The sequence below is a fragment of the Paralichthys olivaceus genome, chromosome 12 (genome assembly GCF_024713975.1).
Source record: "Paralichthys olivaceus isolate ysfri-2021 chromosome 12, ASM2471397v2, whole genome shotgun sequence".
Lineage (NCBI taxonomy): Eukaryota > Metazoa > Chordata > Actinopteri > Pleuronectiformes > Paralichthyidae > Paralichthys > Paralichthys olivaceus.
The window spans coordinates 9,373,322-9,401,192 of NC_091104.1; the positions used below are offsets into that span (position 1 = coordinate 9,373,322).

Sequence of the window (27,871 nt, forward strand, 5' to 3'; positions counted from 1 at the left end):
TTTGGTATTTCAATGTGCTTTTTATTTTTACTTTTGTTTTCATGTTGGTTACAGTCACCGTGCAAACAAAGACAGAGGCGCAGCATAGTATCAACTTCAATCAAATATGGCATATCTCGACTTCTCAACAAGTTAACAAGTGATAGTTATAAGCAATATTTAAAGTATATGATCAAATACTAATGATCAGATATATTCGTTTTTATATGCTTTTATCATAAACTCACTCACTTAACCTTTAGATCTCAAACTTTGCTTCGTAAAGTGATTTGCAAGATATTAAACATAGCAACTGTCAGTGCAATAAACGCTTTGTGCATCGTATCAACTAAAACATCACTCACAAAACTGAAGCAATGTCTCTGGAGACTAAGTCCGTAGCAGCTTTGAAATATGCAATTGCTATATCTTCACAAAATCAATAAGATAGGAATTTATGCAGGAAAGGAACTTTCACTAACACTCCTAACTCTTGTGTTCTTAGCATAAACAGTGCCTCAAGCTATTCTAATTCCACAGCGACGAAACCGAGGAAGGAAAAGTGCAAGAAATATCAGGAATAAGCAGATAGCATATGGCTAACATATGTTGTGATTGTTAAAGTGGCTAATCCTATTATTTCACAGAGGCAACACTTTCCATAACTGACTAACTGCATTTGCCAGCAACCTATCATCACCGCTTTCTACTTCTACTTGTCAGATATTTATTAGTTCAGAAACCTGCTGCACTAAATAAATTCTTATCTAACTCGTCCAACAATTGTGCCACTGGGTACACGCAGAAAAGTGACCAAATGCTGATGACCTCAATGAGGCAGTTTTACATGCTCGTTCAAGGTGTTGTATTGCAGGAAATCCTATCTTTCACAGAGAGAACGCAGCTTCTCCAACAAAGTGTTTGAACTTCTGGCCACTTTGCGGACGCTCAGATGACCTCTGAAGAATACACAACAAGAGAGACAAAACAAGAAGAAAGGAAGGTAAGATATCAAATTGTTTCAGAGCAGCTTACACTTTTGATGTCAGACCTTAAAGAGGCAGGGAAACCTTTTCATCCACAAACATTAAGTCTGGCTTTCAAAATGTCACCAGTTCTCTACTCGTGTTTGCCAAGAATGGCACTCAGTACGGTGCACACCTCTGCCAAGGCCTGACAGTCCCCTAATGAAACCATGTATAAATTCACTAGATCTAGTGTATTATTTAGATCTGCACAAATTGCATGCACTAATACTAATATCACACTAATATCATCTAACATAAAAAATAAGGGGGGGGGGGGGGGATCTGACAACAAGTCAGACTTGTTGCTTTTTATTTCCCACTTGAGGTCCCACTTGTTTTGCGTCTCACCTGCTCGTTGGTGGGTCTGGATTTCCTCCAGGCCTGTGAGCGTTCTGAGAGACCTGCGTTCTTTGAAGGCCACAACAGGTACCACCTCCTCCTCGTTGTTTAGCTCCAGCTGTGCAGACTTGGTGCCCACTGGCAACTTCACGACATGTTCTATGGTGCCATTGTGCACAGGCTCTGTGTTTTCCTTTGGTTTGGCTGCAGTTGGTAAGAGCCTGACTGGTGAGGACCTCTGTGTTGAAAAAGGATTTATTAATATAGTCAGGGACAGGCTGTGGTGCTTTTAGAAGTGGAGCTGGTCAGTTGTTAGTTGATGCTGGATGTGTGTCATGAGAACCCAGAGGCGATGTACTTTTAATAAACTGTAAACCTCACCGTATCTGGAGAATCTGTCCTTCTGGTTCTCCGCATGATCTCCTCAAGTCGCTGGAAAAAACACAGCTTTCATTAAAACCCTTCATAGCAGTCTTTGTGAGAACATCCAGTCTCTTTAAAAAACTGAACTTTTGGTATAATTACTGATTTTGATGAATTGCTTTTTGTATTTGTGAATAATATTCAGAAATAATCTGATTATTACCAGTAACCTCTCGGTTAAAGACGTCATGACACTGCATTAGGTCCAGTTAATTAATTCAGTTAATTAATTACTTCTTTAATGGCCCACAAATTTGAATAAAAATGAATGTATATGGTATTTCTTTTATTTCTAATGTTATCTATTGTATCTTTTCTTATCTATGTCTCTGAAAATTAAAAAATAAATAAATAAATAAAAATCACCTTTTTTCTATCTTGACGGTCTGCCTCTTCTTTTTGTGCGAGCATCTCTCGCTCTTGTTTCAGCTTCTCAGCCTTCGCCCTCTCCCTGGCTTCCTCCTCCTCTCTCTGCAGAAAACACAGAGCAGAGACAGAACATTTTGGTGACAATGAGCAAACACAGAAACTACCTCTTCCAATAAAAGTAACTGAGAATGAAGAAAACAAAAGCAACCGTTGGGATGGAGCTGCACAATTTAATCTTGAATGTGGGAGGAATTCATGTTTCTGCTGTTCACCTGTTTCTGCAGGAGGGCAGCTTCCCTCATGGCCTGAGCTCTCTCCTCCTCGGCTCGTCTCTGCTCTTCCTCCTCCCTCCTCCTCTTCTCCTCTATCAGACGCTGAGCTTCAGCCTGCTGTTGTGCTCGCTCCTCTGCCCTCCTGTGCTCCGCTTCTTCACGACTGCGCCTGGATATGTTGATAAATGTAATTTGTAGCAATACTACAGCCTGTTACAGCAGTGTTTCTGTCTCACAGGTGGATTTTTACCTTTCTGCCTCCTCTCTCGCCTCCTCTCTCTGCAGACGCTCCTGCTCCTCTCTCTCCCGCTGTAGCCTGGCCTCTCTCCTCTTTTCAGCCAGGAGACGTGAGGCGGCCTCTGGGTCTGTGGTTCCAGCTGAGGGCCTGCTCATGACTTCAGGAGGCTGGGGGGATGGATGAGGAGGCCTATGGGAAGGACCTGAAGAAGAAATAATATCTTCAATATCTGAAGCACATTGAATACCACTTTTTAAACAACACTATTTATTTCCTGTATCTTACTTCTTTCTCTCACTGGTGTGGTTGTAGGAGCTTTGCTGGGCAGGTTCAGATGGGGAGTCACTGGTGCTGGTGTTTGACTCCTCGTTTTCTCCTTGCGACCTCCAGATGATGTCCTGACAGGCCTCGAGTTACCAGGAGCGAGGACAGAGCGGCAAACAGCAGCATCCTCCTCGGGGACTGATGGGAGCTCGATCTGCAGCGGAGTTGAGTGTCTGCTGACTGATCTTGGAGGAGTCCTTGAAAACCCAGCAAAGAGAGCAGATGTCCCACTTCATCCACATTTCTCTGACTATGTTGTGAATGAACAGTGGAGGTAACGGACACACAATCTTAACCTACTGATCTGGTGAGGGTGAGGCTTTTCTGCTTTCTGTCACTGTGGCTGGTTTCACATTGGTGTTGACGGATCTGATATTTGAGCCAATGCTTGATTTCTTCTTACTCACTGGCGTCTTAATGGCCTCTTGCTGTTTTACATTTTTATTCTAAAACAAAAAGAGGGATCAAAATTACTGTTGAGCCCAAAAACTGGGTGATCCTAAAGATAAATCATATTTATACTATTCTAGAAAAGAGCATTATTGAAGAAAAACATTCTATGATTTTGAGAATAAAGTTGTAATCTTATCAGAATAAGGTCTTATTACAGTAATATTCCAAAAATAAATTTTATGAGAATAAAGTCATACATTTACAAAAATAAAGTCTTAATTTTAGGCTGTGTCATTTTACAGAAGCAAAACAGGAGATGTGTCTGTTGCCTGCTTTGAAATGAGGAACATGGAGGTTTCCCAATAACATAATCGATATATTTTGGCATATCAGCACCAGATTATCATAAGTATCAGAACTTTGAAAAGACACTGTTGCAAACTGTCTATTCTAAAGAAGGAAGCTCACAGACTTGAAGGGGGAGAAAATGTTTGGGAGTGGTCGACTGAAAGGTTTATAGTAGGCTCTTATAGAATGACATCTTTATTCTTGTAATATTACTTTCTTTTGTAATGTCACAACTTTATTCTTGTAATATTTTGACTATATTCTTGAAATCTCCGCTTTTTTTTTTTCTCTTAACTAATACTACGTCATAATCATTATCACATATGTAAGACCAAAGGAAGTGTTGGATTTACCTGTGCCAGATGGAAGCTTCTGTTGTTGGGACTTGGGGAGGCAGATGGCCTCTTTTGGAGTGAATCAGAGTGGTGCTGGGGTTTGAGAGGAGTGGAGAAGGTGGTGGTGGTGGTGGTGTTCATGGAGTGGAATGAAACTGCACGGCGACAAACATGGACAACTGAGCCAGTGTTTTGCACCATAATTATGGGAAATTGGGGGAAATATGCACAAATGGTGGGAACAGTGAGAAGGATGGAAATGTGGAGCAGTGCGCCAACAGAGAGGAAAACGAGCGGAGTTAGTAACCAAAAGGGCCTGGAAACGTTGTTGTAGCATTGTTTTACAAATGCACGACAAACCACCAGCATTGCCACAATATTAAAGGTTCAGTGTGTAAGATTTAGGTGAAAGGGATCTATTGGCAGAAATTGAATATACAATAATCCTAGGGATGTTTTCTCTAGTGTGTTATTATCTAAATTGGACAAATTGTTGTTTTCTTTACCCTAAAATGGGACCTTTATATTTAAATACTTTATATTTACATTGGGAGCAGGTCGTCCCTACAGGCCACCATGTTTTTTTTTTTACAGTAGCCCAAACTAAACACTTTTTGAGTTTTATGGCAGTTGAAGACTCCCACAGGTTCTCTCTCAAGTGTGTAAGGGGTGGTTGAGGTGAGGGGTATTCAGCTGCAACTTGCAACTTCACCACTAGATGTCACTAAATTATACACACTGAACATTTAAAGCAAATGAGCACATTCTGTTATCTGGGGGGGCATGGGGGGGGAGTACCTTCTTCTCCTGACTGACAACCAGCACTCTTGCTCCTGGCCAGATAAGAGCAAGTGGGGGTAAGGAGGCGACTGACCAAGTTCTTCTCCCATGGTGTCAGGGGTAAGCGGTGTGGAACTAGCGTATTGATCAGTATAAAGTTTAAATGCAACAAAAACAAAAGATTATGCAAGCCAAGAAATTGCTCTCTCAAGATATGTTACAAAGGTGATTTTAGAAAGGTAATGTTAAAAAGAGGGAGGATAAAAGGAAAGCGTATTTATCTTCGACTCACCATTCTTGGTCAGCTTCCTCCCCCTTGGGTTTTGGCTGAAATTCTGTTGGGCCCGTTGGCTCTTCTGCAGCGTCTTGCGCACTGCAGATTCATATCGCTCCTTAATTCAGGGGGAACAAGCTTCAGTTTTGTTGTTGCTCAAATCCAGAGCTGAGAAATCAATGTCCTCTCTTAAAATTCTAGTTGTTTTTTGTTGTTTCCCCCCATCAACACTTACTTTCTCCTCCTGCAGCCTCTGCCTGCGCTTCTCCTCCACAGCAGCGCGCCTCCTCTCCTCTCTGTGCCTCTGTTCCAGGATCTTTTTGTTGCGTTCCTCCACTTGCTGTTGATGGTATCGCCGGGCCCGCTGCTCCCGCTCCAACCTGCTCAGCTCCCGAGAGGCTGTGTATAAATAGATTTATCAGCTATCTATGTTAATCTTATAGAAATTGAGGACAGTGCATTAACCTTAGGAGCTCACGTACCGAGTAACTTCTCCTGCTCCTCTCTTCTTTCTCGTGCTGCTTTGAGCCTCTCATCAACATTCAGTCCATTAGCCGCTAGAATACCAAAAATAATATTTTGCAGGTGATTCAGTCCCACAATTGATTTCACCTTTTATTATTAAGTCTGCAAAACGGTGTCATGCTTCAAGACATGATCTGGTGATCTCATAATGTGACATCTGGCTGATGAAAAGCGTCAGTGTGACCTCAGGTTAACAGAGAGAGGTATCAAACCTGCAGCGGCCCGCGCAGCTAAGGTGTTGAGGATTTGCGGCGACTTGTTGACAGACAGAGCTGCTTTCTTTGGCAGAGAATTTGGTCTGATATAAGAGCCATTCTCTGTAAGAAAGGGAAAAAAATGGGCATGTTATTCTGCAAAAATATCAGGGCCGAGATTTCGAAAAGAGTGTCATGAATTAATGAAAATTAGTAATATTATGAGAACGAAGATATAATTTTAGGTTATGTTTCATTTTAGAGAAGTAACATCACGTCTTGTTAAGTTGGTCTTGAGAATATAGTAGGTTTCACAAATAATGAAGTACATACATTATTCCTGTATTGTTGCAGCATTATTCTTGAAATCTGTGAATTTTCTTTCTTTGATATTGCCCTGATACTCAGTCATACAACACCAGCACATCTGACCTCTTCTTTATTCATTTTTTATAATCTGACACTCAACAATTTTACTATTTTGGGAGATTTTGTGACGACACAGCATTGTGCACTTAAATCGTAAAGCACATGTTAAGAAGCAGCTGCTATGTATATAAACTGAAAACAAACCAGCCTGGTGTATCTGTCTCAAACAGTGGTTGTTAGGGAGTTGTTAGGCCTTGGGGTCTGATACACATAAAAAAGCCACTATTGACAGGCTGTGTAAAAGGCATAAAGAACATGCAAGCACCTGACCGGTCCTCCTGACTCAGACGAGCTAAGGTCAAGACATTAGACACCTTCAGGAGTACATGTAAATGCAGTGGGCTGGAGGGTCCTGTCAGGTAAACAATATCAGGATCCTGTGTGTATTACGTAATCTGTGTCCAAAGAGATGGAGATGTCCCCAGCTCCGTCACAAACATGTCTCAGAGGGAATCTGTTATTCTACCCGTGCGTCATCGATATAATAACACAAATCTGTGTCAGTGTCAGCTTCTTTAGATAAGCTACTTTATAAAATCATCATCAAACAACAAATCTACTCACCTCCCGTCCTCTCAAATCCATTCCCCTTCCTCTGGCTCTCGATGGTACGTGTAGACAGTGGTCCCTGCGATGGAGGGATGCCACTCTGTTTCTTCTGCACAGCCATGCTAGGTTTTGAGCCTGGCATACCAATGCTCTCACTCAAAACCCCTCCTGCCTCTATCTCTCTCCTCCTCCTCCTGCTGCTGCTGCTCTTCCTCCTCCTTTTGAATTTCTATTTCAAGATGCCTTCAGGTTCTCGCTTGCAGAGTGAGCTGTGCAGGGAGCTGCCTCCTGCATCAGCTGCTTGTCCATCTGTGCCTCACAAACCAGTACAGTGAAAAGCCAACAAACAAAGCTTCCGGTCTAACCCCTTTTCAGTGAGCTGGAGATTATCAAAGCAAAATCAATATCCACAAAAGAAGAGTCACACCAGTCTCCTCAGAGGTTAAGGAGGACTGGAGAGATTCTGACCCTCAATGAGTCTTGTCTATAAAAAGATATCCCCCTTGTGAGCTGCTCTGCTTTACTTCCACAGAATATAGCTGTGTCACTTTAACTCCCCCTCCTTACTGCCTGCTGGATGGAGGATGCAGCGTTTCCTGGAAACGGGGGAGGAAAATAAAAGATGCAAAGCTGAGAGGCTGTCCTCGTGAATAATTACCATGACATGGGGTTATATAATATTCAGTCACACACATTGCTTGGACACTAACTTGCTCTGATGCTGTATCCTCGAGAGATGTGGGGAAGATGTAATTTTTTCCCCCTCCCCTCGTGATTCTTCCTTTGAATTGAATGGTCTGACCACTAGATGGAGGTCTTTCCTTCTAGAGGACAAGGTCAAGTCAGCAAGAAATTACAATTCACTCATTAACTACTCACCACTGTGCCGAGGGAGGGGCGGGTGAAGTGTTTGAGTCCACAAAACACTTTTGGAGTTTCAGGGGTAAACAGCGTTGCAGTCAAATCTAATACAATTGAAGTAACTGATGACCACTTCTTCAAATGTAAAAAAACAACAGCAAAAAAAAAAAAACATAGAATGCCTCCATCCAAGTGTCTGTAAGCCCTGACATTCACATTAGACTAGGAACTGTGTCATTTACACCATGTTTTCAGCCTAAATGACGCTGTGATCCTCACACAAAGGCAGCTCCAGACGAGGATAATATCTGATGCATAACACCGCAAAGGAGATTATGTTTTTGTCTCCATTTGTTTGTTCGTTTGAATGATTATGCAAAAACTACCGGAGGGATTTTCACAAATCTTGGTGGAAGGATGTGGAGTGGGCCCCAATGCGAGGACAGTTTCTTTAACATAGTGAAATAGAGTTTTCATGGAGCAGCAGAGAATATTTCATGTTTATTGATGAAAAACAAGCCGGCATGTTTATGGAACTGATGACTATGTTTGTAATTTGAAGTAAATCCAAATGAAAATGCGAATCTCATGAATTTAAATGTGGTTGCTCCGCGGCAGAGCTCTGTCCTCTGTTGAGTGCCATTCTAGGTAATAGATCAAATGACTTATTCATTAACCAGAAAAAGGATCCCTTTATAATAATTAGCTGCAGCTCTCCACTAGTGCCTGTTGAGTGTCTTTTTAAAGTAATAATGTGAGCAGTCCTGTCTGTCTGTCCCTCATGTGAGATCAGGTTTGAGTCTGTGTCACCTGAATGCTGTGAGGTCTCACCACCAGTGGACGAGTCCAGTGTCTCATGGGCATCACTGAGCTGGTTCACATCCTCAAAGGGATTCCAGGTTTCTTTTGGTGCCAGCAGAGGTTGGTACATAATGCTGGTCTGTGTTACTGCTCCCAGTCCTTATTTCAAGAAACTCCTGAGAAAAGTGCTGCAAGGAAAAACACAAAACAAAGCTAGGATGTGTTAACTGTCAAGGCTGAACTAATCTAAAGCATTACAGTCCTCTAACCATCCTGGCTGTTCTCGAGCACAGCTTCTGGTCAGCCTCCATTTGGGTGATGTGTCCCTCGCACATGCTGATGCTCCAGCTCCTGGTTCTCGTGCTTAAACATCCGACACCTTGCCCAAAAGGTTCGTCCTTGATCGGCTGCCATTAAAAATAAAAAAAATAAAATAAACGCAAAGTCTGCAACTTTTCCATTATAGCATTCATAACTTTAGCCACAATCAGTGAAGGTCTATCGTCACTAGGTGGTGCTGTTGCTACAAAAGGCACATCAAGGTGTCTGTTGCCTAAGGAAAAAAAACAGGAACCAGACCTCTTCAGAACTTGCTTGAGAATGTTTGTGTTTTTCAGATTTCTTCAGTCTCAAAATCATTAAGAGATATTTATGTAATTCAGGGATAGTTCTCAATTGATCCAGTAGTGTATTACAAAGAACAGTTAACAGATAGTCCGGCATACTCTCTTTCAGAAAAGTATAAAACAAATATTAACTTAAAAGAAGACAAGAAAAAGGGCCTTAAGTTTTAGCCTACAGCAACTTCTTATTTGTTGCAACATACTCTTAGTTTCTTTTAAATGTCCATAACTGTGGACAAAAACTATAATAATACTAATACAGAGGAAGGATCATTTCTTTTATATCACTGCAAGAGGCAAAAAACAATTATTCAGAGTTAGAGTGACTTCTTGGATGGGATGGGGAGGTGTCACTTGAGGTCAGATCCACCTGGGTCCTACGGGCTTGCCAACCAGTGCAATGCCCCCACCCGGACACCCGACAATAACAATGCCCTCTGGCTGTGTTTCAGAGACAAAGCTCGCCAAGCTCCCCCATCCGAGAGGCTGAGATGTGTTAGAATGACACACAACACCTCAGTCAGGTGGTGTGTCCATGCACAGTCAGTGGAGCACAAAGAAGATGGTGATAACCGGCCTACAACCTACAGCCAAAATAAGCCTTTGGTCACTGGACCTACATGGGATAAGATTGCACGGCTGGTATCGAATCATTCTGTGGTTCACCATAGACGACATCACCAAAGGTGTCAGTTTAAGGGTTTGGTCGCTTGCTCATGCATATTCCAGAGTGTCACCAAAATATTAATCTCAAAATACAGATAACACTCAGATATGAAGTGGTTTTGTTTTTTAAGACGACAGCTTCATCAACTCTTCTGAGACACTCTCTGATGTAAGAGAGGATAGAAAGTAAATGTTATGGTTGTTCTATGAGTCCAGAGAAGTCAAACCATGGCCTCTTTGGTGGCTGATGTTAACGTCAGAGTGTTTAAAGCTGCATTTGATGACAGCACCCATCAGAGAATGAGGTTCGTGCATTAGACCACAGTGGGAACCGGTAACTTTGCACTGCTGGTGACACGGTTTCCATCCGTCCCGGAGGAACTACGACATCTCCTCAACCCCTCTTAGCCTGTAGTGAATCATGTGATTAAGGGCAGAATCCATCACCACAGTGTCCAGGTTGGTGTCACCGCAAGTATCAGTGCACTTCCAGGCTGAGCAGGCAGGAAAATTCTGCATCGTTACAGTTCTAGGTAAAGTTGCATTCAGTAAAGTATGATGTTTTGAATGATACACATATGTTCCAAATATAACTTCGTAGTGATTACATATTCTTGGAGGTTGTGCTCCATCGTTTCCTTAAATGGGCAAAATGTAAAAATATTTCCCCGACATAGTAACAATGATCAGTTTTCCTGTTATTCCCTCTACGCTAAATCCATTTCTTTTGTTATTTGTCCACATAATGAGGATGCCACATGCAACACTGACAGGTCCGCTTAAATAATTTAGAGCCTTGTTTCATCGGACACCAGCAACTTTAGACTTTGACGTATGACTTACCGACTGGCTGTATGTGTAATTGATGAGATGAAGAGTTGTACTTTAGCATCCAACACAAGGTGCATTGAACACAAGTTGCATTGAATAGGAGTCGCTAAAGCATGGCTAAACTCAGCAAAATGTTCATCATCACACTGGTTTCATTACAGTTAAAAACACATCAAACCACGATTTCCTCATCTCATTCGTATTCATTCAATAAATAACCTGGTGCATAAAATTCATCAGTAGCAATCAAGCTTGAGGCTCGAACCTGAAAGAACTCGAAACACAAGGTGCTGCAACTAGGCCACGGCACCATTTGTTGATTCCATGACAAAGGACAATGCATCTGGAGCCAGTTTGCAGCAGCACCCTATTAAAGATTAAGGAGAGTTCTTCCAACTAGGCTGATATATTTTGTTTACTTTCATGAAATTCAATGACTTGTGACACAGCAATAAAGTAATATTACTGCATACTCACATATTTTGAAGTTTTTCTTCTTGTTTTAGTTTGGTATGACATTTACAAAAAGATGCTCTCTGGCTTTTTAAGCACAAGAGGGATTTTAATAAGTGTTGTTATCCTCCCTTTGCAGAAACCGGGTTATTTGATGTTTATTAAATGAACATAATGTAGTGTTGAGTACTATGGGACTATTTGTTACTTTAGTTAACTTATTATCACATTATTACACTATAACAATCAGATTAATTTGACTGTGTGGTTAACTTTTCCAGTGACCATCGCAAAAAAAAAAAGGTTCTGAAATTTTACAGAAAAAGCCTAATACATATCTTTTGCTGCGTTCGGAGCCCGTGGGGATTGGCAGACTCCACTCACAGTGACGTCTCTCAGCAGCCCCTAGTTATAGTTACCAGTCTCGGGTTCAACACTCATGCACTATTCATCGGTGTATCACATCACTCCTGCCCAACTCAGGACTTGGACAAGCCCAATTCTTTTCTGAACAACTTTACTTTGTAGCCTTATTCCTACTGCTGTGTAAATGTCTAAAATGTTTATGTAGTGTTGCCTTCATTTCAGAAAAAAAACAGGGAGCTGCCTTTGGAGCTGCTCAGGAGAAGGGAGACAAGAGCATAATTTCCCTGTATGGTATGTATAATTACATTATTTCATCAGAAGAAACGCTTTGACATTTAGGACTCAGCTTTTTGCTTATACAGAACTTGGTGTTTTTTAAGTAGGGAGTTTTTAATGATTAATATTTGTTAATCAAATAGTTAAACTGACTTTTTTAGTTACCACAGAAATATTTGAATTATTGCATTCTGTATCTGGTGCAGTTATTTTTTTTTATTGCATGTTTTTTGTGAATTCTAACCTGGATTAGTATTGTTTATACAATTTGACATTCATAGGGGTTTTTTACTTTTTAAAACATTGTGACGTGTTAAAATACATTGTAATTGTTTTTATTACACATCAAACCAAGTAGCAAAATTTTTACCTTAAGAAAATACCTATATATCTGCTAAAAAATAAACAGATTGAAATGTTTTCCCCCTCTGTGCATCACGGGCACTTGATTGATTACCACAGATTAATTATAAGTGTTTTATTTTTCACAATCCATCTGAAATGTAATCCTATTTAATTGAGATATTAATACTGGCTGATTTAAATAATTGAGAGCCCCTTTTGAAGCCTAAACCAAGGTGTGGTATCACACAGACAGGGTGTTGTTACTTCAATGACAGTGAAATGTTTCCTACGGCATATTTTTTTGTTCCTCAAAGATCTGAATAATTGTTTTAAATATTTAGACATTTTCCAGCTGCTCTTTTTTGTAGCAATGAGATGTCGACCTCCTTCTGTCTGTAAGATGTTTGAGAAGAGTGTCATGTCTGTCGTGGCTCTACACCACTGAGCAACAGAGTTTTATGACTTTTTGGACAGAAAAGTTTTGGGTGCATACAAAGTTAATCTCTGGTTTTCAATTAATTTATGTTGTTGTTGTTTTTTCCATGTTAGAAGAGAGTAATTGCATTTACAAAATATACCTCAATGTTTACTTGATGAATTCCTTCCTTCCACAGAGCACACAAACAAGTGTCTTGCACCATGAAGCGCAGTAAGCACCGTGGACACAAGGAGGACAGAAACGGAGGTATCAGTATCTAAGATGGTTGACAGAGGAATAGATCAAAGAAGTGAGAAAATCCTGGCTGATACAAACTCATGCTGAATTAAAGCACCTCTCAGCCCACTGGTGCACACTCATGCCCAGACACTAAATATTTTACATACACGCTTATCCTGAAGAAATAAATACTTAGTTAGTAACATGATGATCTTTTAATGAGCGACAGCGCCCTCTGCAGCCACACGTGAGGATTAACTCCGTTGGGCTCCATGTCCAAGTGTTTATCGGTTTTCATGTAGAGGAAAAAGAAAAATATGTTGACTTGTGTGTGAACTGAAACATTACCCATCCTCTGTTCAAAACTCTTTTATTTTTTCTATATTTTAAAAGTTTCCTAATTGAACATTGGAGATAAATTCCTGTTTTTGTATTTTTAACCGATCTACAGTTCAGCATGTTGAAGTTACGCCTGATTCTGACAGTTTAAACTGCAAAAATTAGTCAGTTACACACGTCTCACCGGAAATTGCACATTCTCATTAAAGCTACATATTGTCAGGGTTAAAGGAACAGGTGGAACCAAAAATGCAGAACAAAAGAGTTTTACCAGAAAGCGTCACTGGTGACACTGGAGAACTTACTTGAGGGAATGAGGGAGAAGACACAACGACAGGGTGGTGAGACGACCACATAATAAGACAACGAACCAACAAAGACCAAGGCACGCACAGAGACTTCCATACACACTGAACTAATGACAAACTAGAGACAGGTGGCTCAAACTAATGAAGGCAGGAAGTCCATGTGGAAAACACACAAGGAGCAGAAACTACAAAATAAAACAGGAAACAGAGTGGGACACAGGAAAACACACCAGGAGCAAAACTACAAAATAAAACACAAATCTTAACATAAGGAAAACACAGGTAGACACAGATATAAACGAGGAGTCCATAATTGCAAGTTAAAGATGAAGAAGGTGTTCAGGGTAATCTTCCTATTCATAGTCTGTGATATTTTAAAGTTAAAGGTTGTATTAGTGTCGTTCAGCTTTAAGTGTCCTCAAGTTTTAATCACTTTTATTTTGGTACAAGTCCATTTATTGTCTCCTCTCTACGATCTCCAGATGAGCCGGCTGTCCTGGAGACAGAAAACCTGGATCGGCAGGGTATGTTCATGGGAGGAGGACTGGACCTTGACACCATCTCAGTGGCCTCAGTCACAGCCGTTACCACCAATGTATCGAATAAGAGGCAAGCATTGTCCTGTCGATCGTGTGACACGTTCTTATTGCATTACACTACATTACCTTGTTCTCACACCTCAAATGTCCCATAGATCCAAACCAGACATAAAGATGGAGCCCAGCTCTGGCAGACCAGTAGATTACCAGGTAAGAGAAACCTAACCTTTTATGGACACAATCTTTTCCCTTCATATTGTCTGCTTAGAGTACTTTATACTTGATCTTCATCTGCATTATCAATCAACCAATCAATTAGTCTACCTGCCAGTTACTCTGTACCACTTCATCACTTGATTCCAGGTGAGTGTGACAGTGATTGAGGCCAGACAGCTGATTGGACTGAACATGGATCCCATGGTCTGTGTTGAGATTGGAGAAGATAAAAAATACACCTCAATGAAGGAATCAACCAACTGTCCATACTACAATGAAGTGAGTCAATCATAACAACACAATTTAAAAAAAAAAGTACATGTAAATGTAAATAGGACCTTGATACAGTCAATATCATCACAAACTCTTCTTTTTTCCAGTACTTTGTCTTTGACTTCCACGTCCCTCCAGATGTTATGTTTGACAAAATCCTGAAGTTGTCTGTAAGTTGTTCATTTTATTCATCAGTGCATTATCAACCTGATTCTGCCACAAGACCAGTGTATTGATTGTTTATTTCCCTGGACGCACCCTCAGGTCATCCACTCTAAAAACCTTCTGCGTAGTGGAACGCTGGTTGGGACATTTAAACTGGACGTTGGCACAATCTACACTCAGCCAGGTAAAGGATCACCATAAAGTCAGGCTTATTATTACAAGTAAATACCAACAATAAATACATCTCAGCATTTGGATAATTTATTTTCTGTTTTTTTTCTTGCAGAACATCAGTTTTACCACAAATGGGCTCTGTTGTCTGACCCTGACGACATCACAGCGGGCTGTAAAGGCTACGTTAAGTGTGATGTCGCAGTTGTGGCCAAAGGAGACACGATAAAGACTCCGCACAAGGCCAATGAGTCTGATGAGGATGACATAGAGGGGTGGGTACATTTTCGTAGTGCATAATAAATTCTTAGTAGCCCAGACTGGACAAACTAAACACTTTATGAGTTTTTATGACAACTGAAGACTGCCACAGGTTCTTTCTCAAGTGTGGAAGGGGTGGGTGAGGTGAGGGGTGTTACGCTACAACATGAAACTTCACCTCTAGATGTCACTAAATTTTGCACACTGAACCTTTAATAATTCTGTAATCCTGCATCTTTCTCAGCTTCACAAAGTACCATGTAACTGTAAATGTGTCAGTTGACTCGTCAAGTTTCATCATTTCCTGTTTCTGTTTTAGCAATCTCTTAATACCCGAGGGGGTGCCTGCAGAGCGACAGTGGGCTCGCTATTACCTGAAAATCTATAGAGCGGAGGGACTCCCAAGAATGAACACCAGCATCATGGCCAATGTTAAGAAGGCCTTCATCGGAGAAAATAAGGACCTGGTTGATCCGTACGTTCAAGTACAGTTTGCTGGACAGAAGGTACGTGACAAAGATATCTGCCTCTTATTTCTGTGACATGTAGACAATAACTGTAATATGTGATCACAGGGGAAAACATCAGTTCAGAAGAGCTGCTACGAGCCCATCTGGAACGAGCAAATAGTTTTCACTGAGATGTTTCCACCGCTGTGCAAACGCATGAAGATCCAGCTCCGTGACTCTGATAAAGTGAACGATGTCGCTATAGGAACACACTTCCTGGACCTTCGGAAGATCTCCAATGACGGGGACAAAGGTGATTTATTATTTGGTCTTTTAAGAATAATTATTTGAATCTTGCAAATATGGAAGATTTGATATGGAATCTTCAGTACTCAGTCTTTTCCGTCCATAACATAAGCTGCACATTTTGAATTGCTAATTCTACTTATTTTATATTTCAAAGGCTTCCTTCCCACACTGGGGCCTGCCTGGGTCAACATGTACGGCTCCACTCGTACCTACAGCCTGATGGACGAATACCAGGAGTTGAACGAGGGACTCGGAGAGGGGGTGTCCTTCAGAGCCCGTCTGCTCATCAGCCTGGGTGTGGAGATCCTGGACCCCTCCTCCCCTGAGGTTGCCAGCTCCACAGAGGCGCAGGTGGAGGGAGTGCCCAACATCTCAGAGGTGGGTCCCTGCCTGGATGAGCGGCCATGCAGAGGAAACCAATTGTTTCTGGGGTCATTGTGCTGCAGCTAATGTGAATTATTCATTGTCTTTATTTAGCCCACCTGGTGCATTATTAACACGCTGTTTGCATTCATGTGGCTTCTTTTTTCTGGCAGACAATGTAAGTCACACAGCAAATTCAATTGAGGACAGTGGGACCGTATCCACAGGTGGTCAGGGATTCATTTCTCTCTGTCCAACAGCTTGTCTTACAGGACCATCAGGACGACTACATCACTCCCTATATTATTGAAGTGTCATCTGTTAAAATGTGTTGAAATCAATTGTTTGGTGTGGTTTCTAAATTTTATTCAATTAAGGAAACGTAGGACAGTGTTTTCTCACGTCCAGATACTCACACTTGCTTCTTTATTTCACAGACTGCAACTGGGAAGGTCGAGGAATTTTTCCTCTTTGGATCGTTCCTCGAGGCAACAATGATTGATAGAAAGATTGGAGATAAACCCATCAACTTTGAGGTCACCATAGGTATTTAATATTACCTACTCTGATTTTACAAATAAATTCTGTATAGTTTGTTTAAATTGGACAGTTTTTTTTGGTTTTTCTTAGAAAAATTAGTTCCAGAATGAAAATTCATTTTTCCACTTTCAGTTACCGCAATTTATTAAAAACTTTTGTTACTGTACTTTGTGTGAATTCATGGGCACACTCTTCTGCTCATTAGTTTAAGATGTACTATAAGCGAGGCCCCGTTTTATAATCTACTATCCTTGCTGTTTGCAAGGTTACTATGGGAACGAGATGGATGGGATTGTCCAGACAAAAACCAAAGGGAAGAGAGGTGGAGGTGACGGAGATGAAGAAGAAACTGAACTGATTCACAACTCCAGCGAGGAGGAGATGGACGATGACGGAGACCTGACATCAGTGGCAACTACACCTCCCATGAAGCCTGTCATCACTGATCGGTCAGGGCAAGAATTTCATTATAATAGTTGGACAATGCAAACAACAACAAACTTCTTTATGAGTGACCAAAGGCAGGCACAAAGCATGGGTTGTATTTACATTTATAACTATTAGATAGTAAAAACTCAACTTAAGATGGATTCCTTTTCATTAAAGTCAGCGTTTTTGTGCCACATTTAACCCGACAGCTTTTTTTTTATTCAAGCAGCTAATTCTCATTCCAATTCACAGAAACTACTTCCACTTGCCGTACTTTGAGAGGAAGCCGTGTATCTACATCAAGAGTTGGTGGCAGGATCAGAGAAGGAGGCTGTACAATGCCAACATTATAGACAACATTGCATATAAACTGGTAAGTCACACACACACACACACACACACACTCACACAAACTTACATCTTTCATTGTCTCTACAGGAGGACGGACTAAACGATGTGCAGGAAATCATTAAGACAGAAAAGTCCTATCCTGAGCGCAGACTCAGGGGGGTCCTGGAGGAACTCAGCCACGGATGCAGGTACTTTATCTTTACGCCCATTAACCATATATTGTAAAAACATTATTTATTGATTATGCACTACAATGGATTAATATAGTTTGTCAAACTGAGTGAGCTCTTCTTCTTTCAGTCAGTTTCTTGCGCTGGCAAACAAGGACCAGAACCAGTCTGGTAAAACCAAACTTGACAGGGAGAGGCTGAAGCTGTGCATGTCAGAAGTGGTACGTGAATAAATGAATAGTGGTGATGTTCTTCTCACAGTTGTTGATTGTATATATCGTACTTTTTTTTCTTGCTTCCTAAACGCTGGACTGTCTCTGGTTGTAGGAGGCCATTGGGCAGCAAGCGAAGGCCATGAGGTCCCAGGTGAAGAAAAGCACAGTGAGAGATAAAATCAAACTGGCTCAGAACTTCCTCTCAAAGCTGCGCTTCCTGGCTGATGAAGTAAGATCTGCGATATCATTTTTGCCTTGCACTCGCAGACTGTGTTGTAAGTTGTACATGCATGTTTTTGTTGTGGTCATATCATGTTTTATATACGAACATTCTTCCTCTTGTAGCCTCAGCACAGCATTCCTGATGTTTTCATTTGGATGATAAGTAACGGGAAGCGCATTGCTTATGCACGCGTGCCCTCCAAAGACATCCTTTACTCAAGCATAGATGAGGAGAGAGGGAAGGAGTGCGGCAAAGTCAAGACAATCTTTCTCAGGGTGAGTTCACATTCAATATTGTAAAGTAAACTTTATTTTGTCATGATAAAATAATGATTTTATTGTATTAACTGATTAGATCCCTGGAAAGAAAGGCTTTGGGCCTGCTGGCTGGACAGTGCAGTCCAAGATAGAGATTTATCTGTGGCTGGGTCTAAATAGGCAGCGCAAAGACTACCTGAGTGGCCTCCCCAATGGATTTGAAGAGAACAAGTTGTCCAAAGGACCCGGCATGCCGTGCTCACCTCCCATTAGCCTCACCTACATGAGTAAGACCATCAACCAATTCAATATCTCTCACATTAACTTATTAACAGCCTCCAATTAAGACTTTAAGAGATACAATACCTTCTTTCGTCTCCACAGTGAAACAAATCTTCCAGCTGAGGGTCCACATGTACCAAGCTCGCAGCCTGTTTGCTGCTGACAGCACAGGCCTGTCTGATCCCTTTGCGAGAGTCTTCTTCTCCACGCAAAGTCAAGTCACCGAGGTAAGCACACTCTTCTCAGTCCCTTAAAACAAGATTGATTGTACAGCAGATTCAACATCACCGCCATTGTCTGTTTTTCTCACCAGGTCTTGGCTGAAACTCTCTGCCCCACGTGGGACCAGCTGCTGGTCTTTGAGAACGTGGAGTTGTTCGGAGAAGCCAATGAGCTGAGAGACGACCCTCCCATCATCGTCATTGAAATCTATGATCAAGACACAGTGGTAAGGTTTGTTTTGAAATAGTGTCTGTTTGAATTAATGTGAACAAACAGGTTGAGGTTCCACGTAGCAACAGTCCGTATCGTGCTCGTCCATCTTTGTCCGAGGACTGCAGCACTCCCACAGGCGAGAGGCTGTAACTGCAATGCAAAAAAGAATTGAAACAAACAATTTTATTTTAATTTCTAGACTCACAAAGCAAAACCTTTTAATTTAATGTTTTTAAAAATAATATTTGGTTTTATTTTAGAGCATTCATTGTATTTTCTGTGTATTTTCTATCTGATGCACAAAGTAAAACGTATTGTAGAGAACGTTAGCTGTGAACTAAAAGTATCATGGATTTGACTGAATAGTGAGTTAGATATGTCTCATGAAACAATCTGTGATTTCTTTAACTGCCCTCAAGCCAAGTTTGCTGCCTGTTGCTGTTTCAATAGACTGTCTCTCAGCCCCCCCAACTCTGACAGACTCTCAGTGTCCCTGTGTCTGTCACCTAATAATATAACATCTTGCTTGTTTTTCAGTTAGAATGATTAAACATGTCACAAAAAGCAGGTTGTGATATGACGTTAATATAATGTTCCTCTGTGACAAGTAATAAATCCTGATCCTTGTTTCTGTCGTGCTGATTTGAACTATATTTGAAAGAAAATACTTTTGCTGACTGATTCTTTATATTTGCTCCTGTCAATTACACCATTGTTTTGGATGATGGATAAGTAGAGTGTGGATTCTGATGGTCTGATGTTCTGTAGAAACACTGATATGTGTGCAGAATAAATAGTGTTCAAAGGCATGCAAGAGGAATAAGATATATATCAATGAACTGATTCTCCACAGTCCTCGAGGATGATGAACTTATACCTGTTGCATTCCTTTAAGACACATTTTGTGCTTTTTTTTTTGTATGTGGCCAACAGAAAATTTGGACTCTTCACAACCACTAACTGCAAGAGAGATTTAATAACATTTTCAGGAAGACTCAGTAATAATTCATTGATCTTTTGTTATCATATAAATATGTCTGTTTTGCAGTTCACTGGTTATTTCAGGGCTTTTGTCTTTTTTGTTCTTTTTGTGTTTTTTTACCCTCAGTGCATCTGTATCTATTGTTGAAACATGTGCATCTCGTGCCATGTTTCTTCATGCTGATGGTAAAAATCACGTGATTATATCATTTATATTGTTTGATAATTGTAATTTAAATGTTTGGGACAAGAGATCAAAAAGACCCTGCTTTCAAAATTCAAACCAGATTTATGCTGTGGACAGTTTAGGTTTAATCTTGTCATATGCTTGCAGGGCAAAGCTGACTTCATGGGCAGAACGTTTGCCAAGCCTGTGGTCAAGATGGCCGATGAGCACTATGGCCCCCCACGCTTCCCTCCGCAGCTGGAGTACTATCAGATCTACCGTGGAAACTGCACCGCTGGAGAAATGCTGGCAGCTTTTGAACTCCTGCAGGTCAGTGTGTGAAAAGCAGACCTTATCGAGCTGTGTCATGTGTGACTGCTACGACTGATATGTCACGTTGCTTTCCTGTCCTGTCTCTTTAGATTGGACCCAATGGGAAAGCCGACCTGCCTCCGATAGACGGTCCTACAGATATGGACCGCGGTCCACTCCTGCCTGTACCACTGGGAATCAGACCGGTGCTCAGCAAATACAGGATTGAGGTAAAAGAAAATGTTAAATATGACAGTGTAAAAAAAATAATTCAACATTGAACATTGGTTCCCTACGCTTCAGGTTTTGTTCTGGGGCTTGAGGGACCTGAAAAGGGTGAATCTGGCCCAGGTGGATCGGCCTCGTGTGGACATTGAATGCGCAGGGAAGGGGGTTCAGTCGGCCCTCATCCCCAACTACAAGAAAAACCCCAACTTCAGCACCCTTGTCAAGTGGTTTGAAGTGGTATGTAATCCTGTAAAGTTCTCGTTTCTAATCAGAGTTTACTCCATTTACAGAAAACATGACGCAAGTGCTGACAAATTCCTGTAAACCTGTATTTTAGCAGTTTAATTCTGTTTTTATTAATAGAATTCTGGATTTTGTTTGTCAGGATTTGCCTGAGAATGAGCTGCTTCACCCGCCTCTGAACATCCGAGTGGTGGACTGCAGGGCTTTTGGTCGCTACACTCTGGTCGGCTCCAACGCCGTCACCAGCCTGCGGAAGTTTATCTACAGGGCAACAGACAAACAGGCCAACAACTGGTCGTCAAACACGACAGGTAAAAACAGACGAAAGGAACCACATGTCCAAATACAATTTGATGATATAAACAAACAGAATCATGTTGTCAAGGTCTACCTTCTCATCATCTGTTATCTTTCAGAGGAAATTATTGTTGTCAGCATGGAATCTGATCCAGCTTTTAAGAAGATGGACACTGTGGTCAAACTCGATTCTGTAAGTTTATTTTTTAAATTTTATTCACAGAACAAGACCAAGTTTAAATAATAATCCTCGTGTGAATTGAATACATGTACATTGAATACGTGTTATCTGGTTTTCCACTTAGTGCTCTGACGCTGTGGTCAAAGTTGAGGTAAGAATAGTGCTTTTGTGTTTTTTTAACACAAGAGTTTACAGTATTAACAAATTTCAAAGCTTAACCGATTGGACGTGTGATGCTTTTTGCACAAAAAGGATGACGATAAGGATGGAAAGGGGAAAAAGAAGAAGAGGAAGAAGGGAGATGAGACTGAAGAGGAGGAGCTTGATGAGAGCATGTTGGACTGGTGGTCCAAATACTTTGCCTCCATTGAGACTTTGACAGAGGTAAGAAAAACTTTCAAAAAACCTAAAAAAGAAGTTTAAATTCAAGGAGAAAGAAAGAAAGTTTAGCCAATAAAACAATTTGGCCACGACATTTAGTTGTTAACCACGTGTAAAAGGTTTCCGTCAGAGTTTCTTGAAGGCAAACGTCTTCCATGTGCATCAGAAATAGGATTTTAGCACAGCCTCACTTGACCAACTCATAACTTAATGTAATGTTATAGTTTGGTTTTATTTCTCAGTTACGAGATGACTTTCTGCTCTGACAGGCACTGAAGGCTCAAGAAGCAGCTCTGTCAGATTCAGAAGACAAAGACGACGCGGACATTACAGATGGTGGAGGTAAAACCAGATGACCTTAAATAAAACTGGCTTTTTATTCAGTTTCAAAGTTTCATGCATCTCCGTGTCCAGCTCTTTGCAAAGTAATGTGCTTCAATTTGAGAATCAACTAGATTTTACTTGCAAATGTAACATTCACTGAATTACACAGTTCATATTACTTCACATAAACAGCAACTGTATTTGTCTTTAATGAGTTTTACAGAATCTGCAGCTCCCTGGAGGATCCTCTCTCAGTATGACCACTGAATTGTATACAGCAGCTGTATACAATTCAATGGCACGCTGGTTGTACACAATAACAGCTGGTTTTGGCAACTTTCATGTAGAATTCAAGTCTCGAGTGCTCTGCTCCTTCACCCCCCCCCCCCCCCCATCACCCCACTCCTCCTCTGTCCTCGCTGCTAACCTGTGCTCAGATATCAAACCTGATGACTCTCCTGTGAAAGGAACCAAGAGAGGAAAAGGAAAGAAGAAGAAGATGACCTTCGACCCGTTCGAGAAGAAAAAGCCAAAGTTGGATGAGCTGAAGGTTGTTAGATAAATGTTGTACCTATGACAGTCAGTCCAGCTCAAAATTATCACCATTTGGTTTTGGCCACATAATTCTAACACATTTATTTTTTAATAATAATTGAATTCCCTCCACCTGTTTGAATTTGTGTTTTTATTATCAACTTCACATTATTTGTTTCCCTTTCATTAAAAGGTGTATCCAAAAGAGCTGGAAAGTGAATTTGACAACTTTGAGGACTGGCTCCACAGTTTTAACCTGTTCAGGGGAAAGGCTGGCGATGACGATGACCAAAACGCAGCAGACGAGGACAGGATTGTTGGGAAATTCAAAGTAAGAACAGAATGTTTAGGGTAGGACACAAAGTTTCCTTTCTCAGATTCCCAATGTAATCATTCATTTGTGTCTGCCCCCTCAGGGCTCAATGTGCATGTACAAAGTGTCGGACGATCTGCCCAGAGACATGAACTTCGACTCCAACATGGGAATGTTTCAAAACATTCCTCACAACGACCCCATTAATGTCCTCGTCCGCATCTATGTCATCAGGGTACGTATTCTGTATTTTAATCTAAATTCTTCTCCAAATACATCAGGAAGAGAACGGATCCTGCAGACAGGATTACTTTGGTCATTTAATTCTTGCTTAAAATATCTTTTTTGTAAGGCAACTGATCTGCACCCAGCTGACATTAATGGGAAAGCTGACCCATACATTGCAATCAAACTGGGAAAGACAGAAATCAAAGACAAAGAGAACTACATCTCCAAACAGCTGAACCCTCTTTTTGGCAAGTAAGTGGATAAGCTGTATTTCTCAGAAAAGTATATTTATATATATATTTATAAAATTAAGCAAAATAATTAATATGAATTCACAAACTTAACAAATCCTGTGTTTCTTATCCTCTCAGATCCTTTGACGTGGAGGCCACATTCCCAATGGATTCCACACTCACGGTGTCGATTTACGACTGGGACCTGGTTGGAACCGACGATCTGATCGGAGAAACCAAACTGGACCTGGAGAATCGTTTCTACAGCAAACACAGAGCCACGTGTGGTCTCGCTTGTAACTACGCCATGTAAGAATCGAAACGGACCTTCCTGTCACAGCGTGATACAAGATTGTAGAAACATAACAGTATTTAAATGTATAATATACTGCAGTTCCATTCGTTTTATACAAAGATTTATGTGTCGTGTACTTTCGGTCTTTTCTGTAGTCATGGTTACAATGTTTGGAGGGACCCATTGAAACCCACACAGATCCTGGCTAAGCTGTGCAAGGATGGAAAACTGGACGGGCCTCACTATGGCCCCGGAGGAAGAGTGAAGGTGGAGAACCGTGTCTTCATGGCACAAACTGAGATCGAGGATGAAAACGGTATCTGTCCATTTCCCACACACTCAATTAAACTGAACTTCTTGCTAAAATCAACTCAAAGAGTTCATCACCATTTATCGGATCAGGTTTGAAGAAGCAGACGGATGAACACCTGGCTCTGACTGTGTTGAAGCACTGGGAGGATATCCCCCGGGTCGGATGCAAACTTGCTCCAGAGCACGTGGAAACAAGACCACTGCTCCATCCTGACAAACCGGGAATCGAACAGGTACATTGAAATATTCACATCAGCTCTATTCACACCAACTACACATTTAAAAAAATCAGTTCAATCTATAATCCAGTGGTTCTTTTCTTGAATAATATGAGTTTTCTCACGTTCAACTGAAATTAGGGACGGATTGAGATGTGGGTGGACATGTTTCCTAAAGACATGACTGCTCCAGGTCCAGCTCTTGACATTTCACCAAGGAAACCAAAGAAGTACGTCCTCTTTTCGGAACTGGCTCAAATAGTTCGTTTGCAGGATTCACGTTAATCCAGAAATGCTTAATTTGGTCACGAACTGTATCTGGTGATTTTTGCTCACATCCAGGTTTGAACTGAGGGTGATCATCTGGAACACAGATGAAGTCGTTCTAGAGGACGATGACATCTTTACTGGAGAGAAATCCAGTGATATATTTGTGCGAGGGTAATTATGGGTTTGATAAGTTGATGTTTTTTAAATTATCTTTTAACTAACTCTCTTTATCTTCCTTTCTTTATATACGATAGAAAATGTTTTAATTTCTTACCTCGATTGAAAACAACACTTTATTTGTTCAACATTGTGAATTTGTCCCTCACCACTGCCTTTCAACAGTTGGCTTAAAGGGCAGCAGGAGGACAAGCAGGACACTGACGTCCACTACCACTCCATCACCGGGGAGGGCAATTTCAACTGGCGCTTCGTCTACCCCTTTGACTACCTCATGGCTGAGGAGAAGATCGTCATCTCAAAGAAAGAGTCCATGTTTGCCTGGGACGAGACCGAGTACAAGATTCCAGCTCGTCTGAACTTGCAAGTGTGGGACGCCGACCACTTCTCTGCAGATGACTTCTTAGGTACGGTAGACGTCGTTAAAAATAACCTTTTGCCTCATGAATCCCTGTTAACGCCACAGAATCCAAACTGATGCTGCTCATAGGATACACTCAGTTTTGTTGAGCAGATACCACAAAAAATACTTTCTACAACCAAATACATATGTCCGTATATGTATAACTCAACAGATCCTCTTCTTGATTGAGAAGACGTCTTTTACATGTATCTAAGTTGAATAATATCTCTTTATAGGGGCTATTGAGCTGGACCTGAATCGTTTCCCACGCGGTGCAAAGACTCCCAAGCAGTGCACTATTGAGATGGTGACAAATGAGGCGGAGATGCCCTGCGTCTCCATCTTCAAACAGAAGAGGATCAAGGGCTGGTGGCCATTTGTGGCCAGAAATGAAGATGACGAGTTTGAGCTGACGGTGAGTCAACGAACAAAGCTGTCTGCTGCTCTGCTCGTGGATCTGTGAGGCTGCATACAGATGTTCACAGACGCAGATATGATATTTACCATGATTCGCTGAGGACGGAGAGTTTTGACTTGACAGGAAAGTTCTTACAATTTAGTGTGACAGAGTGTGACATCGAAGTGCTTAACAAATGTCATGACAATCTATCCAAATGATGAAAGATGTTTTACCCAAAAATACAAATTAGGAACCTTACAGTGGTGCTGGAGGTAAAGTCAGAGGATCAATAAAGTCAGCATGATTCATATCATTCATATTTAAGCCTGGATCAGAGTGGTGTAGTGACTCTGCTCAGGTCAGTAAAATGTCTGAATGTATAGAAGTTGTACAGTTTGACTCAATTCTCTCACGTCTAGTTTAAAAAAGGTGAAAGAAGTAAAAGGATAAATCTGCATAAAAGTTTGAAAATTAGATGAAGGAATAAAATAATACAAATAAATAAGTACTGAAATACTGTCTGTCCTCTGTGATTCAAGACTGTACGTTAAAATTAAGTTATTTGCGGATCTAAATAATCAAACAAAATTGTCTTTACAGGGAAAAGTGGAAGCAGAGCTTCACCTTCTGACCGGAGAGGAAGCAGAAAAAAGCCCAGTGGGTGAAGGACGCAACGAACCGGAGCCACTGGAGAAACCCAAGTATGAAGGATGGTTTCCCATCACACCACTGTCCAGTTTATTCTCTGGCTTCTACTTTTACGCCTCCTACACACACAAATACTAAAGTTTGTGTAAAAAGATGCAAATCAGATAAATAAAATAAATAGCACGATAAATAGAATTACAATAAACCGATGAATAAATATAACAATAAATCGGTCATGAATGTAAAACTGGAGATTGTAAACACACATAAAAATGCATAAATAAATATAAATGTAGTATAAAAAGCAATTTAATGAAATGAGGAAAGACATTTACATGGATTCGCTTCAACCAATTTCTGGACTTTTCTTCTTTCTTTACATGGTAAGTTGCTGTTTCTTCATATCTTTTGTGTATTTCTGCCTAGAATCATTTAGAAGTTCCCAGAATACTCCTGTAAATGAACTGTTTCAGTGATGTCAGCAACATTCACGTTTCAATTTGAGAAGCGTAGCAGTAGAATGGTCCATTCTGCTTAACACGTGTTTCTGTCCTTCCAGCCGTCCAGACACCAGCCTTCTGTGGTTCCTCACTCCCTTCAAAGCCATAAAACAATTGGTCTGCACCCAGTACAAGTGGCTGACCATCAAGATTGTCACAGCTCTCCTGCTGCTGGCCATGCTGGCTCTTTTCCTCTACAGCATGCCTGGTTACATGATCAAGAAAATGCTGGGAGCTTGAGATGTTGCTCAGACACCTGCAGAAGGTTGCCAGCAATTTCACTAACCAGAAGGCTTCTAGCTCTCTTGCTCTCTCCCCTGCTTACTTCCTGTCTGGGGTTTCGCTTCAATCACAGCCTAAAAACTACGTAGAATCAATAATATCAGTCAAGCAGATCCTGAGTCATTTTGTAGGTCAACATGACATGGGAAATGCATATTCTCTTCAATAATATACATCAACTCAGCTCAGATATCAGAGTACGGATAATTCAAAATACTCGATGTTAACGATCACTTTTCAACATTTTATAATCAGCTCAGCGTCGAATGGGACCAGTGTAGTCAAACAGAGCAAAAGTCTCACTGAATTATTAAACAGTTTAGCTGACTGTGTATAAAATTAAATTCACTTTTGCTTCGTGGTGTTTTGTATTTTGAGTTAATTTTATTTCTGCATTTTCTTTTTATCAGTAGCGCGTGCATGAATTATGTTGCCAAAAAAGCAAATATTTCTGTCCCTCCGAACAACGCGGATTAAAAAGCGCAAAACTGAAAACACGAAGAAAGATATAACTAATCTTAAATAATGTAAAAAGGCGAAAGAGAAATTTAAAATGATCTTATTTAATATCGTATCCTACATTTTTCGTCTCGACTTAGTTATTGGTAAAGTCACGTTGGTAAGACTTGACCTGACACAATCGATACACTCTGGAGTTCTGGGTGCTCCAACACTCACCCATAGACTGTATATAAAAGGGTCTTACCACAGGTTATATCACGCGTGAGAACCTATTTCTATGAACTATCTAAAGTATCGTTGTCTGGCTTTGGCTTCTTTAACATCTCCTCACGTCTCTTGTGCTCCACCAGCCGTCCAGACATCGCCCTCCTCTGGTTCCTCATCCCTTTCAAAGCCGCTAAACACCTGGTGTGTGACCAGTACAGGTGGCTGACAATCAAGATCGTCACTGCTCTGCTGCTGCTCGCCATCTTGGCTCTGTTCCTGTACAACATGCCTGGTTACATGGT

General features: G+C 41.0%; 2 protein-coding genes across 11 annotated transcripts; one reads left to right on the forward strand and one right to left on the reverse strand.

The window, feature by feature from the left end:
- On the reverse strand, positions 1 to 13,455 carry LOC109642305 (ensconsin-like). Of its 8 annotated transcripts, none has more exons than XM_069535908.1 (19): positions 13,324 to 13,455; positions 8,731 to 8,868; positions 8,492 to 8,649; positions 7,510 to 7,623; positions 6,815 to 7,395; positions 5,840 to 5,944; positions 5,585 to 5,659; positions 5,338 to 5,501; positions 5,121 to 5,220; positions 4,847 to 4,963; positions 4,067 to 4,227; positions 3,273 to 3,418; positions 2,934 to 3,169; positions 2,661 to 2,850; positions 2,411 to 2,579; positions 2,136 to 2,240; positions 1,728 to 1,778; positions 1,356 to 1,584; positions 1 to 938 (listed from the first exon to the last, which is right to left on the reverse strand). In XM_069535908.1, the coding sequence occupies exons 5-19, from the start codon at positions 6,939 to 6,941 to the stop codon at positions 928 to 930; spliced, it is 1,986 nt and encodes a 661-aa protein (XP_069392009.1). In that variant the 5' UTR covers positions 6,942 to 7,395; positions 7,510 to 7,623; positions 8,492 to 8,649; positions 8,731 to 8,868; positions 13,324 to 13,455; the 3' UTR covers positions 1 to 927. The 8 variants fall into 8 exon arrangements, with proteins under 8 accessions (XP_069392009.1, XP_069392012.1, XP_019962583.2 ...); XM_069535911.1 differs by lacking the exon at positions 7,510 to 7,623 and adding an exon at positions 7,679 to 7,764 and having other exon boundaries at positions 6,815 to 7,108; XM_020107024.2 differs by having other exon boundaries at positions 8,471 to 8,649.
- On the forward strand, positions 11,480 to 27,855 carry LOC109642304 (otoferlin-like). 3 transcript variants are annotated; one of them, XM_069535905.1, is made up of 42 exons: positions 11,480 to 11,691; positions 12,636 to 12,706; positions 13,809 to 13,935; positions 14,021 to 14,075; positions 14,229 to 14,360; positions 14,462 to 14,524; positions 14,619 to 14,703; positions 14,806 to 14,965; positions 15,271 to 15,457; positions 15,527 to 15,713; positions 15,864 to 16,087; positions 16,510 to 16,618; positions 16,878 to 17,061; positions 17,294 to 17,414; positions 17,480 to 17,580; positions 17,693 to 17,783; positions 17,890 to 18,006; positions 18,123 to 18,275; positions 18,355 to 18,544; positions 18,642 to 18,766; positions 18,853 to 18,987; positions 20,290 to 20,451; positions 20,544 to 20,663; positions 20,737 to 20,898; positions 21,047 to 21,215; positions 21,321 to 21,394; positions 21,507 to 21,533; positions 21,635 to 21,766; positions 22,033 to 22,105; positions 22,525 to 22,637; positions 22,815 to 22,952; positions 23,038 to 23,169; positions 23,287 to 23,414; positions 23,534 to 23,704; positions 23,846 to 24,006; positions 24,093 to 24,235; positions 24,362 to 24,450; positions 24,563 to 24,661; positions 24,833 to 25,074; positions 25,307 to 25,485; positions 26,071 to 26,171; positions 26,678 to 27,855. In XM_069535905.1, the coding sequence occupies exons 2-42, from the start codon at positions 12,661 to 12,663 to the stop codon at positions 26,856 to 26,858; spliced, it is 5,388 nt and encodes a 1,795-aa protein (XP_069392006.1). In that variant the 5' UTR covers positions 11,480 to 11,691; positions 12,636 to 12,660; the 3' UTR covers positions 26,859 to 27,855. The 3 variants fall into 3 exon arrangements, with proteins under 3 accessions (XP_069392006.1, XP_069392007.1, XP_069392004.1); XM_069535906.1 differs by having other exon boundaries at positions 18,853 to 18,984; XM_069535903.1 differs by having other exon boundaries at positions 21,047 to 21,394.
- The last annotated feature ends 16 nt before the right edge of the window (positions 27,856 to 27,871 follow it).